This window comes from Neolamprologus multifasciatus, chromosome 2 (genome assembly GCF_963576455.1).
Source record: "Neolamprologus multifasciatus chromosome 2, fNeoMul1.2, whole genome shotgun sequence".
Classification (NCBI taxonomy): Eukaryota; Metazoa; Chordata; class Actinopteri; order Cichliformes; family Cichlidae; genus Neolamprologus; species Neolamprologus multifasciatus.
The window spans coordinates 19238353-19264172 of NC_140440.1; the positions used below are offsets into that span (position 1 = coordinate 19238353).

Below are 25820 nucleotides of genomic sequence, written 5' to 3' on the forward strand. Positions count from 1 at the left end.
TACACTGAAACGCTACAAGGAGACCATCAACTCTGGAACGTTGCAGGGTGTAAACATGTCGGCACAAACAGCAGCTGAGACCATTGAGGTGATGTGGCTGTGTTTTTGGCCCAAACAGCAACACTGCAGTGCTCAGCTGTGGACTCATGAATACCCTTATATCTGACCCACTCTTTTCACCCCAGGCATCTCTGTGAAAGGAAAGTGTCCTGCTCCAATCAGAGCCTGGTGCATCAAATTCAGAAAACTCTTTTTCTTTCTCGCTCTGTAAAAATTGTAATCTTTGCGATCTGTGCCACGTGTCAAAATCATGCCCACATGTTAATCCAGCCACGTACGATGTTAAGTTGTTAGCTTGTTTTTCCTTTCCCAGATAAGAGAGTGTAAAGAGAGCACAATGCATCCACTTGTTATGAGAAAAGTTCTCTTTCAAAAGACTTTAAATGTTGGAATCTACATACGAGCAAAGACATGGAGTCACAGACAGGAAACAGAAGCTTTCAGCCCATCCTAACACCATAACCAAATGTCATTGTTTTGTTTTATTATTTTTTGTAATAAAACCACCCACACAGCTGTTAATTTGTTATGCTCATGCCTCTGAAACAGACTAGATAAGAAATATGTGCTAGGACAAAGTTAAAGATTCCATGCAAAGCTTTTCCAGCACAATGAATCCGACTTTATGAAATGACCCACACTGTCAGGAGCTGTTAAACTCTGCTTGTGAGTCATGTGATTTTTTCTGTGTGGAAGCCTGTCTGTAGAACTACGTTTAGAATCCACAAGTGTGCTTAACTAAATGTTGCTAAAGAGCCTAAAGTGTGACCAAACTGTACATGAAAAGGCTGTACTGGACACACTTCTTCAGTGAAGTCAAAGCGTGTCAAACTGCATGTTTCTGGCTGCTGGTGAGATTGTCAGCTCGCAGCAAGGCCCTCAGTGAAACTGCTCTGGGGACAAACTACACACACAAGCATGGTGTGCAGGAAAAAAGGCAACAAGCTTCTTTACCGTGTTCAACAGGAATCGGTTACAATCGTGATGCCCTTCATTTGGCTTTGGGTTAAGTGGAAAACAGTCCTACATATTTCACCTTCATTACTGTCACACGTTCATCTACAACACAGCTCTTGCTCTTTAAACAATGACTAAAATGTGTTTTTAAACATACTGCTGGGTCTAAGAACATCAGCTTATTGCAGCTGTCTGAGATCTAAACTGCAGCAACTAGTGCAGACCTTCCCAAAGTGTCGGGCCCGCCGCCTAGGGGGGGCGCAGAGCCATTGCAGGGGGGGGGCGCGGAATGAAAAGGGGGGGAAAAAAACAAAACGCTTGGACACTGCTAGCACGGCGCCCACAGAAACGCAAAGCAGGAGAAGAAGAATCGCTGAATATGTTTCCAAACCAACTTCATTCTAAGCCAAAGACTAGAAAATATGGTGAAGCAAATCTTCCCTTTGGTTTCACCTGCACAAGTGCCGAGGTAGGTCTCCCCTGCAGAATTGGTTTTCCCTTCGTCGGGAACAGCGCTGGGCTGTCCAAATCACAGACAAACAGGATCCCACAGCTGTTTATGTTTTTAAACCCATTTTGCACAGAGTGGCATTTTTTGAAAAATGTATTGATAGCAATGTTGAATATTATTACACATGGAAAAAAAAACTACACGTAAAATAATCACACCGTGACGCCTCTGCCTTTCTAAATGGAGGGACAATAACTGCGTGTAAAACCTGCAGATAGTCAGATTAACAGTATTTTGTCTCTATCTGCCATTCTGCAATTCATCTCATGTAAAAAATAACGTGTACACAGCATGACGTGAAAAAGGCACATACCTTTGATGTTGTGTGACGAACTCTGTATTCCTCGTTCACACATAAACGCAAAAAAAGGAGTTTAAAAAATCTCAGTTTTCGGTGATTCAAAACGCCGTTTACGTGTGAACGAAACAGCTGCGTTTTCAAAAATACCCGTGTAGGTGTGGACGCAGCGTAAGAGAGTTAGTAGTTTATTTTATTGCTACCTGTAATTTATTGCAGATTACTTGTATTTGCTTAATTGTTTACTAAATGTTTGAGGTGTGAAATAAACCGCAATGGAGCAAAATATGGGTGTGTGTGGTTGGAGGATGTGTTTGTGCACGCGCGAGAAGGGGGGGGCGCAAACATTTTTCTTGTAAAACAAGGGGGGCCCAGCAAAAAAAGTTTGGGAACCACTGAACTAGTGAATATTGGCTGTTTTGCCAATGGTAACCCAGAAACCACAGAGCCCTCCACATCTCAAATCCCCATTAACCTCTTTGTCCAACACACATTGTCTATGAAGCCGAGCGTGTTGTAACCACTTTCTAAAGACTGAGACCTTTAAAGGGATTAAAAAGAGCTGGAAGTGACACAGAAAGGACAGTTATTGATTTGGTTATTATTGTTTTTATTTGTATTATTTTATCAATTGAGATGCTTGAACTCGCTTAGGCCAGATTTTAGTTTCAATTCTTTAAATTACCTTTTCTAATTATAGCAGGTGGTGTGTTTAATGTCAGAGAATAATCAGATGATCCCCAGTGAGAAGCACTTGGCAACAATGGGAAGGGAAAACTCCCATTTAACAGGAAGAAACCTCCAGCAGGAGGTTTAAAATTCTCTAAGAGGACGGCTTATCATCAAAAGAAAAAAAAAATGCCAAGGATCTAAAGGTCAAAGGTCACTCTTTTGAGGATGCCAATGTTCACATTTTGGACAGATGGTTTGAAAGAGGAGTGAAAGAAGCCATCTATGTCCACAGTGAGCGACCATCTTTGAACAGAAGGCGGGGCTTACAACACCAACTGTCTGCCATCTATAATCCAGTTTTGATTATGCCAGCTCACTCCCAGTGGCTACTTGGCGGGGCCTGGCGCCTGCTGCTCGGTCAGGCCTCTTCTGGGGCGCGGGGGGCCCTCGGGCCTCCGGCCTCTGTGCCTGCGGCTCGGTTCACTCTGGCACAGCTGGCTGCCGGCGGAGCCGGCGGGCACGCTGGTGCAGCCCCCTCTAGCTTCTGCCCGGTGGCTACTGGGTGACCCCTCGTCTGGGGATCCTCAGCCCTTCCCATGAAGGTGGCACGGATGCCCCTCTGGTGGTCCTCCTTGGGCTCTTGCACTCTGGGGCCTCTGGATGTCTGGGGCCTGGATCTCCTCCATGCCTGCTTCATGCCCTGGGGGACAGGGCTATGGCTCTCTACATCCTCTTGCAGACCATTACATGGGGAAACCATTTGAATACAAGCGCGCCGATCCACACAGGTGTGCACACGGGTGTTTACTGTTCGTAGACTTAAATCACACCTTTCTTGGCTGCTACTTCAAAGCACATTGTGTGCTGTCTGTCCTGCGTGCTGCACAACAACATTCAATATTTAGTATTTACTGCTGTTTACACTTAGCTAGATTAATGTGATGGTGTTGTGTATAGTATGTTGCTTTGTTTTGTTTTTTTTGCTTGTTTTCTATTCTTTTTCTCTCTCAACAGGTGATCCCGGAGATATTTTTTCCCCCCCCCTTTCTCACTGTCCCTCTCCCCTTCTGTTTTTCTTTTCCTTCCTCTTTCTTTCTCCCTTTCCTATCCCTCACTCATGTCTGTCCCGTCTGTAACAAATGAAAATAAAATAAAATAAATAATAAAAACAAAGGTCGATCAAATGGACCAATACGGCAATGCCATGATGATCCATTTGGCAAAATAAATCCATTGGGTATCCTTGTTGGTCTTCAGACAACAATTCTGACGGCTAAAGAACCAAATGGGACAGGCAAAAATAAAAAAATAAAAAAAAAAAAATATATATATATATATATATATATATATAATCCAGTTTTGAGTTCCCTTCCCAGACGCCTTAACGCCCACTCACATCCTGGGCCATCTGACCTCAGGAAATCACATGATAAGGTGGGGCCAGGTTTCACAATGAGCTCACCTGAAACCCTGGCTGATTGGGACCCACACCCGCTTTCACACCTTGGCTCATGTGATTAGAGGATCATCAGGGGGTCCTTTTGTCCCTCTTTGGGGGGAAACTCCCACTGGGTTTAAATCTGGGACTCCCCACCATTTGACCTTAGAACTGAAGAAGCTTCTTGGATGAGAGTGAAACATCTTCAAGCAACTTAAAGAAGTCCAGATGCTTTTCTTTCCAAGCTCCTTAGTTTGTGTTTCTACAACGTCACTTGCTGGAGCATTAAATGTTTATTCTTGTTCTAGTGCTAATTTAGTAACTAACTAAATGTTTGTACAAGTCTGCTCTTGATTACTTAAACAACTCCTGCCATTAAGTTGAATAATGCTAGACTAATTGCAGCTGTGGAGTAAATAAAATTTGGTATTGACAACTTCAAATTATAATAAAAATGTAGATATATATGCAGTTTTTGAAAATGTAGAGGACTATTTTTTTTGGACATCAAATTTATATAAAAGGTCGATGCAGATGATTTGAGATTCGTCAATAAGATTCATGTCTTGCCCCCAGTCAGACTCAGCTCCAGACCCGTCTTCTATCACGTTTGGATGATCTGCCGTGAGACATAAAAACATCTCACTGTCTGAACTGTAAGTCTCTCAAAGCTCCACTGCTTCAGAATACCAGCGGCATCAAGATGTTTAAGGACCCACTAGTTAGGTTTGCTGGGAGGGATTCCTGGAGTTAGATATCAGCAGGCATTATCGCTCTTCTGGTTTTTGGCACATAACCCTTTGAATTCACACTTCTTTTTTATCAGAGTCAAGTTCAGATGCAGCATGCAGCTGTTTTCACAAACTAGGTGCACACAGCCTGTCTAGAAGCAAGGCCAGTCTAGCAACAAGCTGATGAACACACACAGCCTTTTGTAACTGAAAAGAAAGCAGATTTTCCCCTTTATAATGAAGCTTGTGCTCCCTTCCAGCAATGCACATGTTGGATAGAACATATCCTGTGACGAAAATTCGAAATTTATAAAAGCAACCTCAATATTTTTATATGTTTGTATTCTGTAGTGAAGAAAAACAGAATGTGTGAAATGAGAGTTCTTCCTCTTGCAGTGTGATGTATCTTTAAATCACCACAGGCCTATGTTTGTGCCCATGTGAAACAGCATAAATCATTTTCTCATAAATCGGTAAGCATTTTGCACCTCCTCAGCATGTATGCCGAATGAAGGAAACGTGTGTGTTTGTTTTTGCCCCTCGTCTCTCTTTTAGGTAAGGTAAGATCCAACCGTGCCTGCCTGTCCATCAGCAAATGCAGGACTAATTACAGCTGCGCTGCTCCTCCACTCTTTTGATGCTCCAGGAGTTGTCTGCTAAGTGGCAGATGGCAACAAGCCAGAGAGGTTATTGCAAGTTTAGAGCTGGCTCCCTCTGAAAACACTGCCACTGCAGGAGCTATTGATTGACGCACGAGTCACTCTGTGGCTGCAGACGCTGCCAGGGTTCCCCTTCTCCCCTCACTGAGTTTCTGCCACAGTTTCTGTTCCAAGCTGTTGAGAGGAATCCAGCTCGCTAAACCTCGGCTTAGTTGTTAAGAAGCCTGGAGGGAAACACTTGCTGTTTGCATAAAATTACTACTGGCTTGACTTACACAGCAGTGGAGGAGCAGCTCGTTAACCCTCCGTGAACTACATGGGACAGGAACACGTTAGCTCAGACGTTTCAGGGTCTGATCTGATTTTGTGTGAAGTCATTCTGAGAGCACTCAACCAGAACTTCAATAATATCTACAATAATACTGTAGCTTCTCTCTTGCAGAGGTTTTGGTTTAGAAATGTAGCACTCACTATTTCTCATTTTCAGTAAGAACGCAACAAAATAACAAAATAACATTGCTAGAAGATGGTGTTTATTAGTTGGTGGAACAATGGAACAGACAGATATCTGGTGTAAAGGGTTTGGTTTACGCTGGTTATTAAAAACAAATAAAAATTTAAATAGCAGCAGAGATGAAGAGCGCTCATTAAATATTAACTCAGCAGGTGTGAGATGATCCAGCCACAGGTCGATGATGGTGGAGTTCAGATCGCTAAAAGGGCTTTTTAGCAATCCTCATGACCCTCATCGAAATAAAAATGCCCTCTGTGAGTGACACTTTTTAAGCAAGGAGAGGCTTTATGAGGTGGGAAGGTTTCAATCTGATACACAGTACTGACTGAAAAAGGCTGAAATCCCAGGACCTGACAGACTCACTTCTAGCCTACTGATCAGTAACCACAAAGTGCACTCGCTAGCTTTTTCTGGAGCTTTGAATCATCGGTAAATGATGTTTGCAAGCTTGTGTTTGTTTACAGTTTACCTGCTGATGATATCCTTGAATAATGAAGACCGTGAGCTGTGACTGAAAAACTCTGGTTAACATTGTTTGCTTTGAAACTTCTAAAGCCAAGAGTGAGCGCTGATGCTCCATTTTAAACCGAGACTGAAATAATTAGTGAGTTATGTGATGCAAACATACAATAAAATAAAGATCTTTCTCTTTCCTTGGCTAAGATATTAAACTTTGTAAGCAAAAATGAAGTTGTAAAAAGGTTTTATCGAATATTGCTGACATGCTGAAATGTGGATATACACATCTGTTTCACCAGATGTTTGAGGTGATATGTAAATCAGTAAACATTGGTCACATTTACTGATTTGCATAGTAACTCCTGAATCTTAGTGTTTGCTATAAACTATACTGTTATTGTGTTTACAACAGTTCACTCTGTGAATACATTTTATTAGCTTCATCTTTTGCTCTCCTTACAGCTGCTCATCCGGTCCCTTGATGCTTGGTCCGTGTATCGCCGAGGACCCGAGTGAGAGCCGGCGCCAAGTTTGAAGTAGTTTAGGAGCCGGTGTCCTGACAAAACACGCTACCTATCAAGCTGTCCTACTTGTTGTTACTGCGCATGCGCACAACTCAAAACTACCACGTTTTCGGTGTTGTACACGCCAAATATTTGATCCTACCCCGATCTCGTGCGTGCGAAAAAAGGATAGTATTATATGTTTTACTTCTTTATTACAGCTGATACTTGTTTTCCTTAAGCTGTTGTCAGTTTGTTAACTTTTCAAGCCAACATGCGTTTTGTTTTTTGTGCAAAAATACTCCAATTTGGAGTCTCAATTGAAGTCATATTTCAAGTCTTAATTTACGTCGATTTATTTACGTCGTATCTAAATAAATCCAAGCCGGAAGCATGTAATGTAATGATAAGTGTGGTTTGGCCATCAGAACGACCTACCTATAGATATGTACGATGGAGGCATAAACCACGTAAGGTAGTATATTATATAATACATATATATATATATATATATATATATATATATATATATATATATATATATATATATATATATATATATATATTTCTAATAAGGTAGCACAGATTGATAGACATGACTATACATTTACGCTACGGTTGGGTGTTTTGACAAAGTTTCGCATTACACCGGAAGTCTTTTTGCAACCACGTGCACTGCCCCCTGGTGGCCTTTAAAAAGAATGCGGGTTTAAGGCACTTCCGAGTTGGCTTCACTCTTCAAACCCAGAAGCTTTGTCCATCTTTTATATTGTCTGTGAGAGGGGAACGGGCACACATAAGCACAAAGGCATATTGTTTGGCTTACTTTGTCAGGACAGTCACTGACACTATTGCATTCCCAAGCTTCTTAAAACTAAGTTTAACTCTAACATATGAAGTGGCAAACCCTAAACTTAAAACTAATCCTTACATTGACCCCAAAGTCTTTGTGTAGTGGTCACAAGTATAGCTGGACATGTTTTTACAATCCCAATTCCCCAAAAATCAGGAAACTGTATAAAACCCATATTTTGTTGACAGCAGAACATAAAAAATATAAAATGTTTAAACTGAGACAGTTTATACTTTATGAAAAATATTAGCTCATTTTGAATTTGATTGCAGCAACAGGTCTCACAAAATTTGGGATGAGGGCAAAAAAGCTGAAAGAGTAAATGATACTGAAAAGAAACATTTTGTAACTACTCAGGTTAACCAGTGACAGGGCAGCAACGTGACTGGGTAATTGACAGAAGTTTACCAATCTGTTAAAACCGTGTCTACAAATTTTGCAACAATGTCAAAATAATGTTCCTCGATGTAAAACTGAATATCACCATCATCCGCCATACATAATATCATCAGGGAATCTGGATAAACTGCTTTGCGCAAGTCAAAAATCAATCTTGGATGGCTGTGATCTCTGGCAAGCACTGCATTGAAAACAGGAATGATTCTGTCGCATCTAAAGAAATCATTGTTTATGAACACAAATGCAGATTAATCGTCTACCATGCAAAAAAAAAAGTGGGAAAAAAAGCCATATGTGAACACAATCCAGAAGTTTCACCTTCTTCTCTGAGCCAAAGCTCATTTAAAATAACTGGAAAGTAGTGGTCAGACAAATCAAACAAACATGGACTCTGAACTGAGTGCTGATAACACTCCTTCTCCTCTTCAGTCTGGAGGACGCAAAGCCCTGCATCTCTGATGCCTATGGAGTTGGCAGCTTGCACGTCTGAAAAGGCATTATCAGAGCAACATATGCTCCCATCCATATGACGTCTTCAGCCCTGGCATGTTTTAGCAAGGTAATGCTGAGCTGCATGCTGCATCTATTGCAACAGCATGGCTTTGTAGTAGATGAATCTCAAAACATTTGGAACATCATGAAACAAAGAAAACCAGAAAGAAGACGTTTGGAGTGTTTCTGAAAGACATGTTGTTGCCATCCAATTTAAACTGACTATTTTTATTTCTTAAAATGCTACAGTTTGACATCTGTCAGTCTGTAAATGATTACAAAGCCATTTCTAAAGCTTTGTGATTCCAGCAAAATACGATGAGAGCCATTATCCATTATTGGAACATCCTGAGAGAGGTCGGCTTATCAAAGTTAATCCAAGAGCACATCAACGACTCATCCAGGAGGCCACAAAAGAACCAAGAAACATCTAAAGAACTACAAAACTCACTTATATGTTCAGGATTCAACAACAAAAAAGGGAATAGGCAAAGAAATGAAAGGCACTGCTGACCTAAAAGAACACAAAGACTCATCTCCCATTTACCAAAAGACATCTTGGTGATCCCAGATACTTCTGGGAAAATGTTCAGTGGACTGACGAGACAAAAAGTGAACTTTTTAGAAAGCTTGAGCTGCCATTAAAATAACAGCATTTCATATAAAGAACAAGAATCAGACACGGTGTGATGGTAGGGGCTGCTTTGTTGCTTCAGGATGATTTGATTCAGTCGTGAATTTTGTTCTCTACCTGATCATCCTTGAGTTTCATGCCCTGAAGCTCAAAAGCACTTGGGTCATGCAGCAGGACAATGATCCGAAACAGTCCTTAAATCTGATTGAGATGCTTTGGTATGACCTTAAACAGGCCGTCCATGCTTGAAACCCTCCACTGTGGCTGAAATAAAACAGTTCTGCGAAGAAGAGTGGGCTAAAATTCTTCTACAGTGATGCAAAAGACTCATTGCCTGTTATTGCAAATGCAAGACTGCAGTTCTTGATGATAAGGGTCACACAACCAGTTATCCACTTCAGGGGGGAACTACTTTTTCGCACAGGGCCTGGTATGGTTGGATGATGTTTTTCCTTTAGTAAATAATATCATCATTTTAAACCTGTATTTTGTTTTTATAATTACTATTTGTTTACTCATTTATCTTTGTCTAATATTAAAATGTATTACAATTTGAAACATTTAAGTGTGACAGAGATACGGTATTGCACATTTTGTCTATTTCCTGTAAATAAATAAATCTGAACCTCTGAAATTATACAGAAAGTATCTGGATAGGTTTGGATCACATATCCATCATTTGTGTGAAGGAGCACCTGTGAATGACTTCATAGCTTACATGTATTATAAATGAAGTTGGTTAGCTAAGCAGCTGCTAAAATGGCAAAAACAAGTGAAGTGAGCTCAGAGAAAAGGTCATGTTTGTTTGCATAAAGACCGCCGCTCTGTTTGACAGTCCTCCACAGGGGGGGGGGGGGGGGGGGGGGGGGGGGGAGGTTCACAAATAGAGAACTGAGAACAGGAAAGTACACATGCAGACCCAAAGAGCTCAGCAACAGACTGGGAAGCATAATTGGGAGCAATGTTGAGAAAAACAGATGAGAAAAGGCAGCAGAGGGAAAGTGATACAGCAAAAAAATCAGGTGTACCCTCAAAGAATGAGACCGAATGGATTTAGAGCATAAACAGAAAACAGACCTCTGTTATTTTCATTCAAGAGACAGCTTAATGCATATGGCTCTTATGGTGGGAAGTTTATATAGAGAATATGAAAAGAATGAAGTTGAAAGCACAGTGCCTATAAAAAGCATTCCCCCCTCCATTTATCGCTTTTATAAATGGAATCATGGTAAATATAACTCGGTTTTTATGGCAAGAATTCATTTTAAAAACATTTGACAAAGTTAAAACAGACGTCTAAAAAATTTAAATAAAAAACAAACGTCATGTAAAATAAGTGAATGCATTTAACAGATGAACCTTTGGCTGCCATCACAGCACCGAGTCTGTAGATACCGCTCCGTCAAACTACTCAAGCTCTGTCAGGTTGAAGAGTCCTTTTCAAGTCCAGTCCTAAATTCCTCGTTGGATTGATGCTTTGACTTGGACACTCCAGAGCCTTCACCTTGTTCATCTCCATAAACCATTTCTGTGTCTTCAGGTCATTGTCATGCTGTAAAATCAGATTGTTTGCCAGGAAGCATCCCCACAGCATGACGCTGCCTCCACCATGCTTCACAGTGTGGATGGCATGTGTGTGGAGATGTGCAGTGTTTGGTGTCTGCCAAACATTGTGTTTAGTCTGATGGCTAAACTGCCCATCAGATTCTTCTCGTTCACCTCGGAGTTTCCCACATGCTTCTCCAGCAAAGCTTTAACATGAGCTTTTTTTCTCTTTTTCCTATTGTTCATAAAGCTTTGACGGGTGAAGCTCTCAGGCAACAGTGTTGTAGTCACAGTCTCTCGGTCTCGGCTGCTGAAGCTTTGGAGTAGTCACAGGTGTCTTGGTGGTCTGCGTCTTGCACACTCAGTTTGTAAGCACGACCTGTTCCAGGTCTGTTTACGTCTCTGTCGTATTTCTTGCTTTTCTTACTGACAGATTTAACTGAACTCCAAGCGATGTTCAGTGACGTCATATTTTTTTACATCAGTCCCTGACTTCTACTTTTCTATAACCTTTTCTTGGAGTTGCCTAGAGAGTTTATCTTCATGGCGTAATTAACCAGATACAGACACAGGAAGTGCACTCAGGTGATCTCTATTTCACTAACTGGGATTCAACTAGCATCATCTGGATGGACCTGAATTAGGTTAGCCATTTTAAAGGGGGTTTAAAGCCATTTTATATGTATCCATTAAAGCCACTTGACTGCTGCTTTATTCATAAGGGGTCACCACAGCAGGCAGCTCCTTCTGTTTGATTTGACAGATTTTTAAGCTGCCCTTCCTGACGCTACCCCAAAGGGATTTATATCTCCTCCCAGCATCAAGCTGGGGATTTTTTTTACTTGTTAGGCAACTAAATTAACTCACATTAATCTGTAGAAGTCTGTTTTTTCCTGGACATGAGAGACATGTTTGGTAAATTCTTGACAAAAAGCAATTAACTCTTATATGTTGGGAGGTGTTTTTTTGTTTGAAGTCTTACAGAAGAAGAAAAGCAGTGACTGGATGTCCAAACAATTTAGACTTTGTAATCTATGCAACTGTTTTACTGCATGTTTGTAAGTGGATACCTTGCTGTCTTTCTTTGAAGTACATTTTTCTGTCTAGTCTAAAGATATTACTCCATTTTAAAGTGTCCAAATCAAGAACATTCTAAAGTTGTGTGCAGCTAGCGTCAGCGACACTCAGAAAGATTATGCGTCATTTGCAAAAAATGTGAACACACAGTTAACAGGTAGAGTTAAATATACATGTGTGCGGTACTTTCAGAAGTATTTGCCCTGTGATTTGTCCTTTGTGTGTTCAGCAGTAATTACAAGGCTCAAAATGTTGCTCCTGATAAGAAAAGTGAAAAGCAGAAACTTTAAAATGCTACTTCAGAGATCTTAGAGGAGAATAAAGGTTTCGAGTAGTCGGCTCAAACGTGTCTAATAGCTTGGAAGCCCACACATAGGTAATGAAACACATTTCTGTCAGGAAAGGAGCCTCGAGTTGGCTTTTAAAAAAGCCACTGGAGCTTTTCCAGACACAACTTTCCCTGGCAGCCATACACAGCAAATGGATATGTTTCTAATGAAAGGCTTTTAGGGGATATCGATTTTTTTTTCCATAAGTATGGCTGGCTGGTTTTGTCCTTGACATGCAGTCGGACGAATATGCAGATGGGAAAGAAAAATTAATGAAAAATTCTGTTTCAACCCAGTGTGCCTGTTTTCTGAGCAAAGTGGTGATTATTTTCACTGCGTGACCACCATAGAGTGGCACTATGACATTTAAAAAGTTATTACACACATTAATGAGCTAATTGTCTCACCAGGTCTCACACAGTGTCAAAGACATCTTTGATCTAACTTTCTCACCTCAGGATTCACCCCGGCTGCACACCCCTGTCCGTGTACATCAGTCATCTAAATATCTGCAGCGTAATCACTTGTGCAGAAACATTCTCTTATTCCTCAGAGTGAAAAACTTTAAGATGCAAGTCAGCAATTTTTTTTACTTTGTGTGTGACCAGAGCTGGGGGGAGTGTCATTACACTAATGCAGTACTACTATCCAACAAAGGATCTGCCACCAGGGGGGAACTCTGGACAGCAAAGAACACAGTTCTTAAGATAATGGACTTCCCTACATTACAACCTTACTCATCTTTCTTTTTAAAAAAAAAAAAAAATCCTATTGCTCATTCTACCTCCGAAGCAGCAGGGCATCATGTGTTATCTTCAAAGGCACAGTGACTATATTAACATTAACAGAAGTACTCACACTGTCAGTGGCATCTTAAAGCAGTTTTAACATTTCATTAATAATTAAAAAAACAGCCACAAATATTTTAAAAACATTCACCAGATGTCTTTTAAACTCTCATCAGCTGAACAGAGAATTTTAAAGCTCAGATTTTAAAGCTAGGGAAAGCAGGTCTGTGCACAGAAAGCCTGCAAGTCAGAGCCCATTAAAAGGTGCCACTAACAAGGCACTTAACCCCTGTCTCCTCTCATGTATCATCTCAGTAACAGCAGTATAAGACGCTGTCCACACCAGGCTCTCGGTGGGATTCGGTAAGTTGCTGAAAAAAGCCTCCAGGCTCAGTAAACACCCGTGGATAAATACAGATTAGATTGATGGTGTAATCTTAGATTTTCTTTCCAGTGAGCAGGCAGGTGACGTTTGTTAATGACCACAGATATGTACAAGATGCATTTAGAAAGCATGTTATTAAATGCTCCAACAGTAGTGACTTTTTAGAAAGTTAATCTCTCCCTCTATTACCTGTAAGGGTGAGCGCACTTTGTCAAATTGTAATCGGATCTGATGGAGCTGATATTTAAGCTCAGCAACACGGAGAAACATGCTGGATAAAAATAAATCAGACTAAATTTAGAGTTTCTTTATTGTGGCCTGGAAAACAGCCAGTGAGGAAACAAAATTGTTTTTGTGGAGATAATGATCACAGTTTCAAAAGATTATTTTGAGAAAAAAATATTTAATGCTCCCTACGGTTATATGGAACCCCAACACTGATCGATGATCGATTTTGTAATCGTATCATCAGATCTGCGACCATATGTTCGAGATACTCAGGTGAAGAGAGGTGCAGAGTTGTTAACTGATCACCACCTGGTGGTGAGTTGGATCAGGTGGCAGAGGAGGATGCTGGACAGACCCCGGGTACCTAAACGTATAGTGAGGGTTCCCTGGGAACGCCTGGCAGTGGTCCCCGTCTGCGAGATCTTCAACTCCCACCACCGGCAGAGCTTCGACACCATTCCAAGGGAGACTGGGGACATCGAGTCTGAATGGACCGTGTTTAGCACCTCCAGTGCTGAAGCTGCTGCACTGAGCTGTGGCCGCAAGGTGGTTGGTGCCAATCATGGTGGTAACCCCCAAACCAGATGGTGGACACCAGAGGTGAAGGGAATCATCAGGCTGAAGAAAGAATCTTATCGCTCTTGGTTGGCCTGTGGGACTTCGGAGGCAGCCGATAGGCCCTGATGGGCCAAGTGGAACGCTGCTTAGGCAGTCGCTGAAGCAGTAACTTGGGTGTGGGAGTAGTTTGGAGATGCCATGGAAAAAGCCTTTCAGACTGCCTGGAAGAGATTCTAGCAAACCGTCAGGCAATTCAGGAGGGAAAGGTGGTGCTCTACCTGCACTGTCTGCACTGTGGGTGGAGCACTGCTGAGTTCAACTGAGGATAATTTTGGGCAGTGGAAGGAATACTTCAAGGAGCTTCTTAATCCCACTGAAACGTCTTCTGTGGAAGAAGCAGAGTCTGGGGAAGAGGGGAACGACTTGTTCAACACTGGGGGTGAGTTCACTGAGGCAGTTAAACAGCTATTTAGTGGCAAGGCCCCTGGGGTGGATGACGTTCGCCCGGAGTTCCTGAAGGCTCTGGATGTTGTAGGGCTGTCTGAGTTTACACGTCTCTGCAATGTGTGAGATCAGGGGCGGTACTTCTGGATTGACAGACCGAGGTGGTGATTCCTGTCTTCATGAAGGGGGACTGGAGGGAGAGTCCTCTGCCTGCCTGGGAAAGTTTGTGCCAGGGTGCTGGAAAGGAGAGTCCATCCATTTGTTGAACCTTGGATACAAGAGGAACAATGTCATCCTGGTAGATGAAGCTCTTTGGGTGCCCTTTGTCACCGATTCTGTACATAAAGTTTATGGACAGAGTTTCTAAGCATAGTCAGGTGGCTGAAGGCTTCCACTTGGGTGGTCTCAGAATCTCATCTCTGCTTTTTGCAGGTTTTGTTGGCTTCATCAGGTGATGGCTGCCAGCTCGCGCTGGAGCTGTTCACAGCCGGGTGTGAAGTGACAGGAATGAGAATCAGCACCTCCAAGTCTGACATCATGGTCCTCAACCGGAAAAGGGTGGAGGAAAGCAAAGCTCTCGATTTACTGGGCGATCCATGACCCTACCCTCAGCTATTGTCACGAGCTGTGGGTAGTGCCCAAAAGAAAGAGATCGGATACAAGCAGCAGAAATGAGCTTTCTCTGAAAGGTGGCTGGCCTCTCAGTTAGAGATAGGGTGAGAAGTTCAGCCATCCAGGAGGGGCTCATACTAGAGCTGCTACTCCTCCACAATGAAAGCAGCCAGTTGAGGTGGCACCTCGTAGATGAGGTGTTCTGGGCATGTCCCACCAGGAGGAGGGCCCAGAGCAGACCCAGGACATGCTGGAAAGAATTATAGCTCTTGGCCTGCCTGGGAATGCCTTAATGTTCCCGCGGACAAGCTGGAGGAGGTGGCTGGGAAGGAGGTGGTCTGGGCTTCTCTGCTTAGGCTGCTGCCCCCGCGACCCAGCCCCAGTTAAGCGGAAGAAGATGAATGGATGGACAACCTCAGCTTCTGATGCTAGGTAGAATAAGCAGAAAGTTAGTGAACGGAGCTTGTTGGCTACCTCCCCCATTAACTATACATACCCATTACTGTATTTCAAAATCCAAGTTGTCAAGTTTTAATCAAGCTTTAAAATCCAGTGATATTTTTATTTTGTTATTTCAAATATTAACTTCTGGTGTTAGGCAGAATAAAAAGAAAGTCTTATTGGCTAATTGGTTACCTTCTATATTACCAATACACATCCATGGTATTATAATTTATTAGTGTAGTTCTAAGTCCAAGTTCTCATTTTTTAAATGTTGTAGCAAAAAGTAAATACAGTACAGAGACTTAAAATCCTATAAAGAGATATATTTTTTAATTTAGCAATATCAAGATAATAACTTCTGTTGCTAACTGAAGGTTAGCTACCTTCCTCATTACCTGTACTGACCCGATTATAATATACATTATAATTTCTTAATGTAGTTCTAAATCCAAGTTAGATATAGTAGAGAATCTTAAAATCCCATAAGTTATATTTTTCATTTATCTGCTGTATTAGGTTAGATTTTGGTGTCATTATGCAAATAAAGTAGTGTACTACACATTACTGATTACTTTTTAAAAATTAATAAATAAATGCAATATGTTACTCCCCAGAAAATGTAACTCATTACTCTACTTGTAGCATTACTTTGTAGCGTGGGGTGAAATTTATTCTCACATAATTACCAGTTACAGAGTTAAACCTTGGGCTACAGTCCCACACACTGAAACAAATCCCTATCCTAATGTGGACACACAAACTTTCTTTTAGTGTTTACATTTGAGCACAAAGCCGAAAACATGCAAGTGAAAAACCAGCCCAAAAGACTTCAAAACAATCTCTGTCTGCAGGGCTGAGGTCAGCAAACGCCCAGTTTCAACATCACTCTGGATTCTTTGTGTGAGCATGTTGTGTGTGCAGATGCTTGCAAAGAGCTGAGGTTGTGTTAACAGCAGAATGCAGATGTTACCATCCTCAAGCCAATTTGCACTTTACCATCACACTCATGTCCTTTTGTGCAATAAAGGTCAAATTTATGTACATATGCATACGACTCAAACGTTGTAGATAAGATGTGAGCAGTGTCTCGGTAGCTTCTTGTCTGTAAGACTTATTTAACTGGTACATTTTTTTATAATAATAATAATGATGGATTGCATTTATATAGCGCTTTTCGGGGCCCTCAAAGCACTTTACAATACCACTATTCATTCACCCTCACATTCACACACTGGTGGAGGCAGCTACAGTTGTAACCACAGCTGCCCTGGGGCAGACTAACCGAGGCGAGGCTGCCATATCGCGCCATCAGCCCCTCTGGCCTTTTTAAATTATTATTATTGTTGTTTTTTATTAATCTTGTGTTAATGACAAGCAAATAAATAATAATCACCTTACAGGGATTGAGGGACTATATCGCCCTTAGTTCAGTCAGCATTTACCAAGCTGGCTGCAGTGGTGGAGAAGTATTCAGTATTTTACTAAATAACAGCAATGCCACAGTGTAAAAATAGTAGAGAGTAAATGTCAAGCACTGAACATTCCAGTGTGTATTATTAGCTGCATTTTCCAACATTTTGAAATTAAAAGCCTCATGAATTCATAAAATGTCAGTAATGTTGCAGTATATAATTGGATAATGATTACCTCTGCATTAGTGCTGAAGTGTCACTGATTGCTTTGGTTAGTCCAGTTAAAGCTCATATTTTTGCATCATATTTACACTGCTTGAGAGGGCGGTTTATACCACAGCGTCATATCTTGTGAGCTCATCATTAATTTTGTATGACGAATGTGCTCAATATAAAGTATGAAATGCCGTGAAATGGGAACACTTCCACGATCATGTGTAATTAGCTTCTGGACACTAACGGGATTTAATTACTTTTGGCAACATCATAATGCACTTATGTGCAATATGGTGTAGCACACTGATCGCAGCTCAGAAAACAGATCTGATAAGCCAGCGAACAGAAGCATGACACAGCTCGGTTTTCGTTTAATCACCTCAGTGTGAACAAAAGCCATTCTTCTTTCCTGGAAGAAACTTTGCTTAAATACTCGTGTTTTCTGGAGTGAAATCCACCAAATATGGTCTCTGTGTTATCAGTGCAGCAGATTTTATCAGCAAATGTCAGAAAATGTTAGTCCTGGTATCTACATAATTGTGGCTCCACAAATTTGAAAGATAAAATCATCAGTTTTGTGCATTTTGTGGGGATGTTTATGTAGAATTTGACTTGTAAAGCTATTTTAAATATATGCCATAAGTGACCTTGTGCACTCTGTCTGTGCCTTGCCTAACCAGACAATAAGCTAGAAAATGGAAGTGGCAAATATCTTCAATCCAATATCTGTAAATGGAAACAGCCTGCACTGAAGGTCTGGTGATTTAACAAGGAGGGGAGATCAGAGTACCGTCAGACAGGAGTTTATTCCACCATCTAAATTTTGGGTTTATTTGTGCCACATTCAGCCCATTAACAATATAACTCTGAGGCATTCCCGTCAAACCAAATGACGCCTATTTACCTCATTGATTCTGGCTATTGAATATCCAACCATTTCACTAAAGTAATAATCACAGTGCGTAATAAAAAAATAAGTAATAGGAGCAGCATTGCTTCATTGCACCACCTCCCTGTAGTGTAATCTTTACTACATTTTGAGGTTTTATGAGCTGAGAGACAAGGCTAGAAACCTTCATATAGCACTTTTAAATCTCTCAAATAAAAATAAAACACACACACTTGTCAAAAACCACCTGAAACACATTCGAGCCACATAACTGATCCAGCCCCGTGTGGTACTGCTGACGTGGAGCGCAAGCGTCCAGCTTTATTCGTGGTAGAGAAATCATCTTTTAGTTTGAAAGTCTTTTTTCTCTGTGCTAACTTTCTGTTTATGCACACTCACGGCAGGTGACTTTCAAAGAACCAACACCATTAGCTTTGTTTGGATCTTCTTCTGTTTTCCCCTTTTCTGGCCAACACTCTGTGAAACTTTGAGGGCACCAGCTCCCTGGAGACTTCTTTTGTTCTCCAATTGGCTGCTCAGATAATCTTAGGTCATAGCCACATATTTTACAGGCAGAAAACCTAAGAGAGATGACAAGAGCAGGATGTTTTTCCCCCTCCTAGCCTCTATTCAGCTCTGGCACGCAAAGCCCAACCTAAGCAGAATGAGTAAGTGGAGAGCATCATGACACAGTTTTGAAAAAGATGAGAGGAGGATTATTACACTGAGCCAGTGAAGTACTTCTTAAAGTTTGTTCATCACAGAGTGCTCGTCAAAGTGCCCCTAGAAAGACATTCAGCCGCGGATGCTCATTTGAGGGGATTTAATTTGAAGGAAAAGGAAGCATTTCGATTTAATTTTCCACAGAGACGCGTTGTCCAAAGGTGGGCACGTAATAATGACAGCCAGATCTGTCATTTGTCTTCTCTCTGGTCTTGCTGTTAAGTGAAATGAGTAATACTGTGGTTGAAAAGCTTTTCAATCTCCAGGGAGGATCCATGCTGAGAAACAATGCGGTCATTTGTGTAGTTGGAGAAAGTATATAATTTCAAAACCAATCACATGGAATCATATGGGAAGCAGCGCTGCACAGTTTGAACTCTTTAAATTGGTTAAAATGAGTTACTGCGTTGGGGCTGTATCGCATCCGGACAGCCGGTCTGATCCCTTGAATTGAGAGATTTTGTGTCATTTACCCACATGTTACTTCAAAATTCAAGGAAAGTGAAACGCATTCAGGCTCAGACTGCCTGAGACGCCCCTGCTTCCTCCTGAACCTCACATGCTCATTATCATCATTACCATAATCTATTGTGTCACTCACAAAAGCTTTGCTATAAAAGGAAATTCCACAGATTTTACATATCAAGCTCAGGCGGCTCATGGGGTCTCAGCAGGCAGCTGAGAAAAACTATCCAGAGGCTAAAAAAAATACCCTTGATGATGTCATAATGATGTCACCAGAGTTATGTCAGATTAGGTGGTCAGGTAGCCTGATGGGGTGGAGTAACTTTTGATGAAGGTAGAACAAATCCAAGTTTGCAGCTGCTTTATGGATCCTGTTTGAAGCTCTTGATTGTTAGACTTTACTCGTTTTTTAAAATAATGTCTTTCTTTCTCTTTAGTCACCCTGCTCTTTGGAGTGCAACGCTAATGCATTACTTAAGTGTGGCTAAACATAAGGTAAGAATTGGCCAGCAAAGTCTGAAATCTGGCCCATTGTAAGCCTTTGGTTTAGGAGGGCATAGATTTTAGACTTTTAACTGTATTTTCACAAGTTTTATCCTACTGAGAAAGACATTCATACAAAGTAATTAAGGAACAAATAAACTGTAACAGTTAAAACACATATGTTCATGTTTTTTTGCTTTTTACTAGCAGCTACAGAAATGTGTGTGCTTTTTTGTGGTAACAATTGCGACATAATTTATTTTATCGTGCGTAAAAACTAAAATTGCACTTGGATGGAATTAAACGTGCAAAGGAGAGTTTCGCTGTAAAATTATCCCCGCTTTGACGTGAAAAGATGTGACTCCTTTTGGAGCCTTTTCTCGGGTGTTTACCCAGCGGATTACATGAATTCTCGTGAATTTATAAAATTACCGTTTGGATCGATGTGCCTGACACTTTCATTAATTACGCTCCACCAGCTATCCTCAGAGTCTGGAGGAGGTCTGCCCGCAACCTTTAGGCTCGAAGTTTAGAGTGAACACACCAGCACAAAATCTAAACTGCCAGCAGCTCCATGACGTCAGGTGAGGTTAAATACAGTTTATTCACAGGTAAAAACGTTAACAGCAAACATTCAGAACACAAACTCTGCTTTTTGTTATATTAGCAAGCTGTTGCGTTTTATGGGCCTTGATCTGCCTGCACTGTCTGGCCCTGGATGATGTGTTTATCTACATCAGTCTGATTGGTGATGTTCAACATAAGCTAACAGGCAGAGGTAAAAGAAAAGTGAGAAGGAATGAGGCGAAAACAAAATCCACTCCGCCGTCCTGTGTAACTTACTGCTTTTTGTTGGGTTGTTGGAGGAGGAAGAGGAAGAGGTTGGGTTTTTTTTTTAAAGCGTAAAGTCATTGATTGTCACAGCAGAGAGAAGCGCTGCCGGGGCTGCTCCAGAGCGGCTATGTGTTGCATGCCTCAGCGGGGAAAATGTCTTCGTATGCGGGTGGCAGTTCACTGGGGAGCGGGTAGGAGAAAGGGAAGCAATGATTGAGCTCCGGGTCCGTGGGCGAGTATCCCGGCAGTTCGATTGACGGGTGTCCCCCGCACTGCACTTCTGCACCTGTCTCGTCAAACACACCAAAAACACCCAGGTTGATGTAAGACACCGGCTGGAAATCCACCGAGGAGCAGTCCCGCTCCTCGCTGAAGATGATCGCCCCGGCGCTCTGCCTCTGACACTGTCTGCTCCTAGAAAACTGCGCTGTTTTGTACCTTTTTATGATCACCAGGTTGATGAGCCCGAGGAGGCACTCCAACGTGCTGAGAACAGTGGAGATGACCAAACTCCGCTGGTAATCCCTCAGCTGCTCGCAGGCAGGGTTCAGCACCACAGAGTGGAAGCAGTAATGGGAATATTTCCTCTCCACCAGAGAAGCCGTGTCCCCGTCCACCACCGCGCCAGAGAAGGCGGTGAGGACCCCCAACAAGAAGACCACAACACCGAGGAGAAAGAAATTCCTGCAGCCGGGCTTGTCCGTGCAACACACCAGCGCGGTTCCCAGCATGACCTGCCCGATTCCCACAAGTAGCCCGGAGTAGAAAGCCCCGGCCGTGGAGCCGAGGTGGAAATGTGCTTTCACCGTAGATCCCAACGAGACGCATCTTAATCCAACGACAACTTCGCTCAGGGCGCACACGAAGAGGAGGGTGCTGGAGAGGACGGTGCACAGTCCTTTCCCACTCAACTTCATTATATTCCACCTCTGCCGCTCTCGATCCCTCTCCCCCGCTCTTCATCCTCCTGCGTCCTCTCCTCCGTCTCCTCTGGAAGCACTCTCACATTGGGACATCATCTGCCGGTGACTCCTCCGGTTCAGAGCGGGCGATCCTCGCCGCTGCGGCGTCTCTCTCGCATACCCGCCGCTTTACAGGAATATATAAATAATTAATGACAAGAACGCATTCCTCACTGCACTTATCGATAATCCATACAGCCAATGATCGCGTTACCCAAGATCAGCTATAGCCGCCCATCTCACTCCCAAGCAAAAGTTTTTTTATGTTGCTTTTCCTTTTTCCTCCTGACGAGAGAGTGCAGTCCGCCAAGTCTCCGGCTTGAATGCCGTGTGCGGGGTTTTGTGGCAGAGAAGGAGGCGGCTGCTACAGCCGGAGATGCTCGAGCGTCCTGTTGACCAATGACCCGCAGGCCCCAAGAACACTCCTACAGGGGCTATAAGTGTGCCTGAGGTGCCACGTAGAGACTTTACAGTGACGTTGTGTTAAATGGAAAGGCGAGTGAGCGACTTTTAGGTGGGTGATCAAAACAATCGTGAGCGCGACTGGTGTTCGGGAACATGAAATGATTTATTTTTTCTTTTTTTATACTTCAAACCCTCAGGCTCGTAGTCAGTTCAGTTCTGCAGGAGTGACTTCGAGGTGAGGAAATTTAATTTAGGCGAGCGGTAACCTGTGTTCCTGTTATTAAACTGATTTTTGGCGGAAACAAAATAATCCTCTATTCTTAATATGAGTTAAATTAAAAAAAAAAAAAACGAAAAGCCCACCAGGTCTATGTTTCCTAGGACTTGTTTTTGTCAGGCAGATCTTTCCGGAAATCAGAAATCATCAAGCATCAATAAGACGAGAGGAGCTGACCGAAGCTGTGCGCTGTCCGCGGTGCTGAAACATCCAAACCTGGAGGCCAGACGGCCGCTGATTGGAGTCCACAGCATCTCTCCTCACATTACTAATGGATCTTTAAAACTATAAACGTCTCGTATTTTAATGGTGGTTGAGACAGGCTCCAGGCCTCACCATAGACAACCTTTACAGGAGTGTTGCAGGGTGGATAACTGGTTAGAGGCAGCATTTCAGTCTTAAAACAAATGTAGAAAGACATACTGTATGAGTCATCCAAAGTCCATGCTGCAATGCCCAACAGAAGCTACAGCCCACAGTGTAAAAGTAAATGTTTGAGTGTGAAGTCTAATAGAGTTCATGGTCATTATAAATAGAGCAGGCAGCTGAAAGAGACTTTCTTCTAATTCATATGTTGAAAATATGTTAAGAAAATACGAGATTTATTTGTGTGTGTGTGTGTGTGTGTGTGTGTGTGTGTGTGTGTGTGTGTGTGTGTGTGTGTGTGTAATCATGAGGAGGACATGAACCAGATTTCATGATAACTGAATCCAAATATATGCTGAGTCATTTTTATTACCTAAAACCCAAAAACTTTTTTGTCACTAAAGTGTGGAGATATGACACCACTGTGGTCACTAAGATTTATCATCTTTGTCATCCATGAGCAAAGTAAATATCACAACAAAATTTCATGCCAATGGCATTTGAGGCTGGAGTTTTGGGAGCAAAGTGCCTGAGTGACATTCATTTAGTGAAAACAAATTGGTGTCATTGAATCGGAGCTGGCTAATAATGAAATGTAACAAAGAAAAAAAATCATGAAAAAGTTCAAGGATATGCAAAATGATTCAACTGTGTGACCTGCTGTAAAAACATTGCCGGTTCTTGGAGCTGAGTTGTTTCCACTTCATTTTATCTGGTTGTGAAAACTCTCAGCGGACGAGCGCGAGTTCTTGACTTAATTAACCAAATGTTTGACGAGTGCAGGTGGGAGAATTCCACCAGGGAAAGCCGTCGCCCATCCATTCATCACAATGAGCCACCTCATTGACTGTACCAGCACAGCTGCCAGCAAGTGTGAGTGTCACTCTAATTAGGTCATTACTACTTTGCATAGGTTTGCAGATAAGAAAAGATGCTGTGAATGATGAGCTGATAAGCTGCTGATTGGCTGATTCATTGGCAGGCTTGCTTGCTGGCAGTGTGCTTCAGTGATGTTGACACCATCAGCAGCAACAACCTGACTGACTGGCCCAGTCACCACAGGCGCAGATACAAAACCGAAGCAATAAATGGGCAAAAACTGGAGAATCAAAACACAGAAAACGAAGCGTCTGAGGCTCAAAGTTTCCTGGGGAGCATATAACCCACTGCTTAACGAGTCTCTCTGTCACTTCTTATCCAGTCCATACATGAGCAATAAAACCCACAGCTCTGAGTCCTTCCTGCTGTTAAAGCATTGTATTTGAGCCATGCTTTGTGTGGCAGCAGATTCAAACCCATTTTTCACATTTGTTGTTCCATAATGTGGGCGTTGCGAAGCCTTTTGTAACTGTGATTAAGAGCTATACAAATAAACTTGGACCAGGGCATCACAGAAAATGGCTTCACTTCACTCACAGTGTGAGCAGCCACAGGTAAGGAGCATGCACATTAATGTGAAGGAAAACTACTGGATTCAATTGCCTGATAAAAGTGATGAGGCAGAGGTTGTTAATAGCATATGTCTATCATCAGGGCACAAGGTGAGCCCTGCTCACCTCCATAACACAGACCATTTCCCTCATGGTCACAGACCTGGAAGACACTGTTACTGAATGGGAAAGTGGCTCTAACCTTAATGGGTAAGATCACCTCTCACCTACATGGCAGAAAGACCTGAAATTGGCTTCATTTTAATGTAGAGGGCTGTCTGAATGTTATTACTATATGGTTTATAGGGGAAATGCCACACAAAGAACTGCAGATAGATCCCCAGCATTATAATAATAATAATAATAATAATAATAATAATAATAATAATAATAATAATAATAAATCAGCCTTCTCCTCCAAGAGCAGATTTTCAACTTAAATCACTACAAGTCGTTCTCTGTGTTTGCGTGTGTGTGAGCATTTAGGCTCGATTGCTTCAGCTGTGCCAAGAGTCAGCTGTGAAGGGAGTGCTTCGGCATCTAAGATGCAGTTTTACAGCAGCAGTTACAACAGCCGCGACAGGTCGGCCTGTAAAATCCTGTGTTAGCCTATAAATATTAATGAATCTAAAGCAGCCGCTGCTGTTGATGGCTGGAGCTGGGAGGGACTCAAACAATGTTTCTTCTAAAGAGGAACTGACTCTGAAAATTAAATTCAATACCAAGGCGGAAAACCTGTCAGACCTAGATCAGACAGGGGACAGGGTTTGTCAAATGGGCGGGAGCATCAGGAACAGAGAAGTGAGGCAGTCAGCTGGTGAGATTATCATAGTATTCATATCAACAGTGTATCAAATGACTGTGTGGAAGATATCGCTTGCTTTTTTTTTTCTTTTTTTTTTTTTTGTGGTTTGCCAGCGTGAAGCTTCTTCTCTTATTGACTTTCTGTAGAGCTGCTGCAGCTTCATGTCACCAGCAGAAAACCTCAGATAAACCCACAGTGGGCTTCCAGTACCCACCCGAAACAGACTGAAAACAAAAGCAGCAAATGTTACCTGATGAACAGAGCAAGAACCCAGTGTAGACAAACATATCTGTGTGCAGACACTGGGCTCGACTCCAAATAATGATATCCCTTACAACAAGACCAAGAAAAGAGTTCCAGCGATAAAGCTGAATACTCCTTAAATCAAATAATGTTTAGTCTATCACTAAGGGAATATATGAGATTGTTGTGTGTGTGTGTGTGTGTGTGTGTGTGGGTGCGTGAGGAAAATAGAAAGCATTTCATTTAAAATGAGCTTGGTTTTGTGTTTGTTGGCATCACTGGAGGTCAGTTTCGAGTGGTTTGGGTGTTTATGTGTTTGTGTTTGTGCGGGGCTTTACTCTGTAAAACACAAGGTGCAGAGGTTGGATGATTATGCATAAAGCCTGAGGAGCAGCAAAGAAATGCCATTTAGCTTTTGTAAATGCCAAAACAGACGAGCAGGCGTGGCTGAAGATGAGGTCCAAATGATTCCATCAAAGTGGAAGTTTGAACTTATTTATCCCTTTCCTTCTGTTTCCTGCTTGATTTTTATGAACTTTATATCAGGATTAGAGGCTCCACAGGATAGTATCTAACAAGCATAATATCCCTGGTTTGATCATAGGTAGGGGACAGGTAGGGCATCAGGTGTAATAAAAAAAAACCCTGCCATATCAAATATACGGCTAGCAGAGCTAGCTGCTGTAGTGCAGTTTTGAGGTTGAGCTACTGCCCCCTTGT

The 25820-nt window shown here is 42.1% G+C and overlaps 1 protein-coding gene across 1 annotated transcript; it reads right to left on the bottom strand.

The window, feature by feature from the left end:
- Positions 1-12885: 12885 nt before the first annotated feature.
- tmem271 (transmembrane protein 271) lies at positions 12886-22649 on the bottom strand. Its single transcript, XM_085130623.1, has 2 exons — positions 20622-22649; positions 12886-15574 (listed from the first exon to the last, which is right to left on the bottom strand). The coding sequence occupies exon 1, from the start codon at positions 21527-21529 to the stop codon at positions 20738-20740; it is 792 nt and encodes a 263-aa protein (XP_084986749.1). The 5' UTR covers positions 21530-22649; the 3' UTR covers positions 12886-15574; positions 20622-20737.
- Between the last annotated feature and the right edge of the window lie 3171 nt (positions 22650-25820).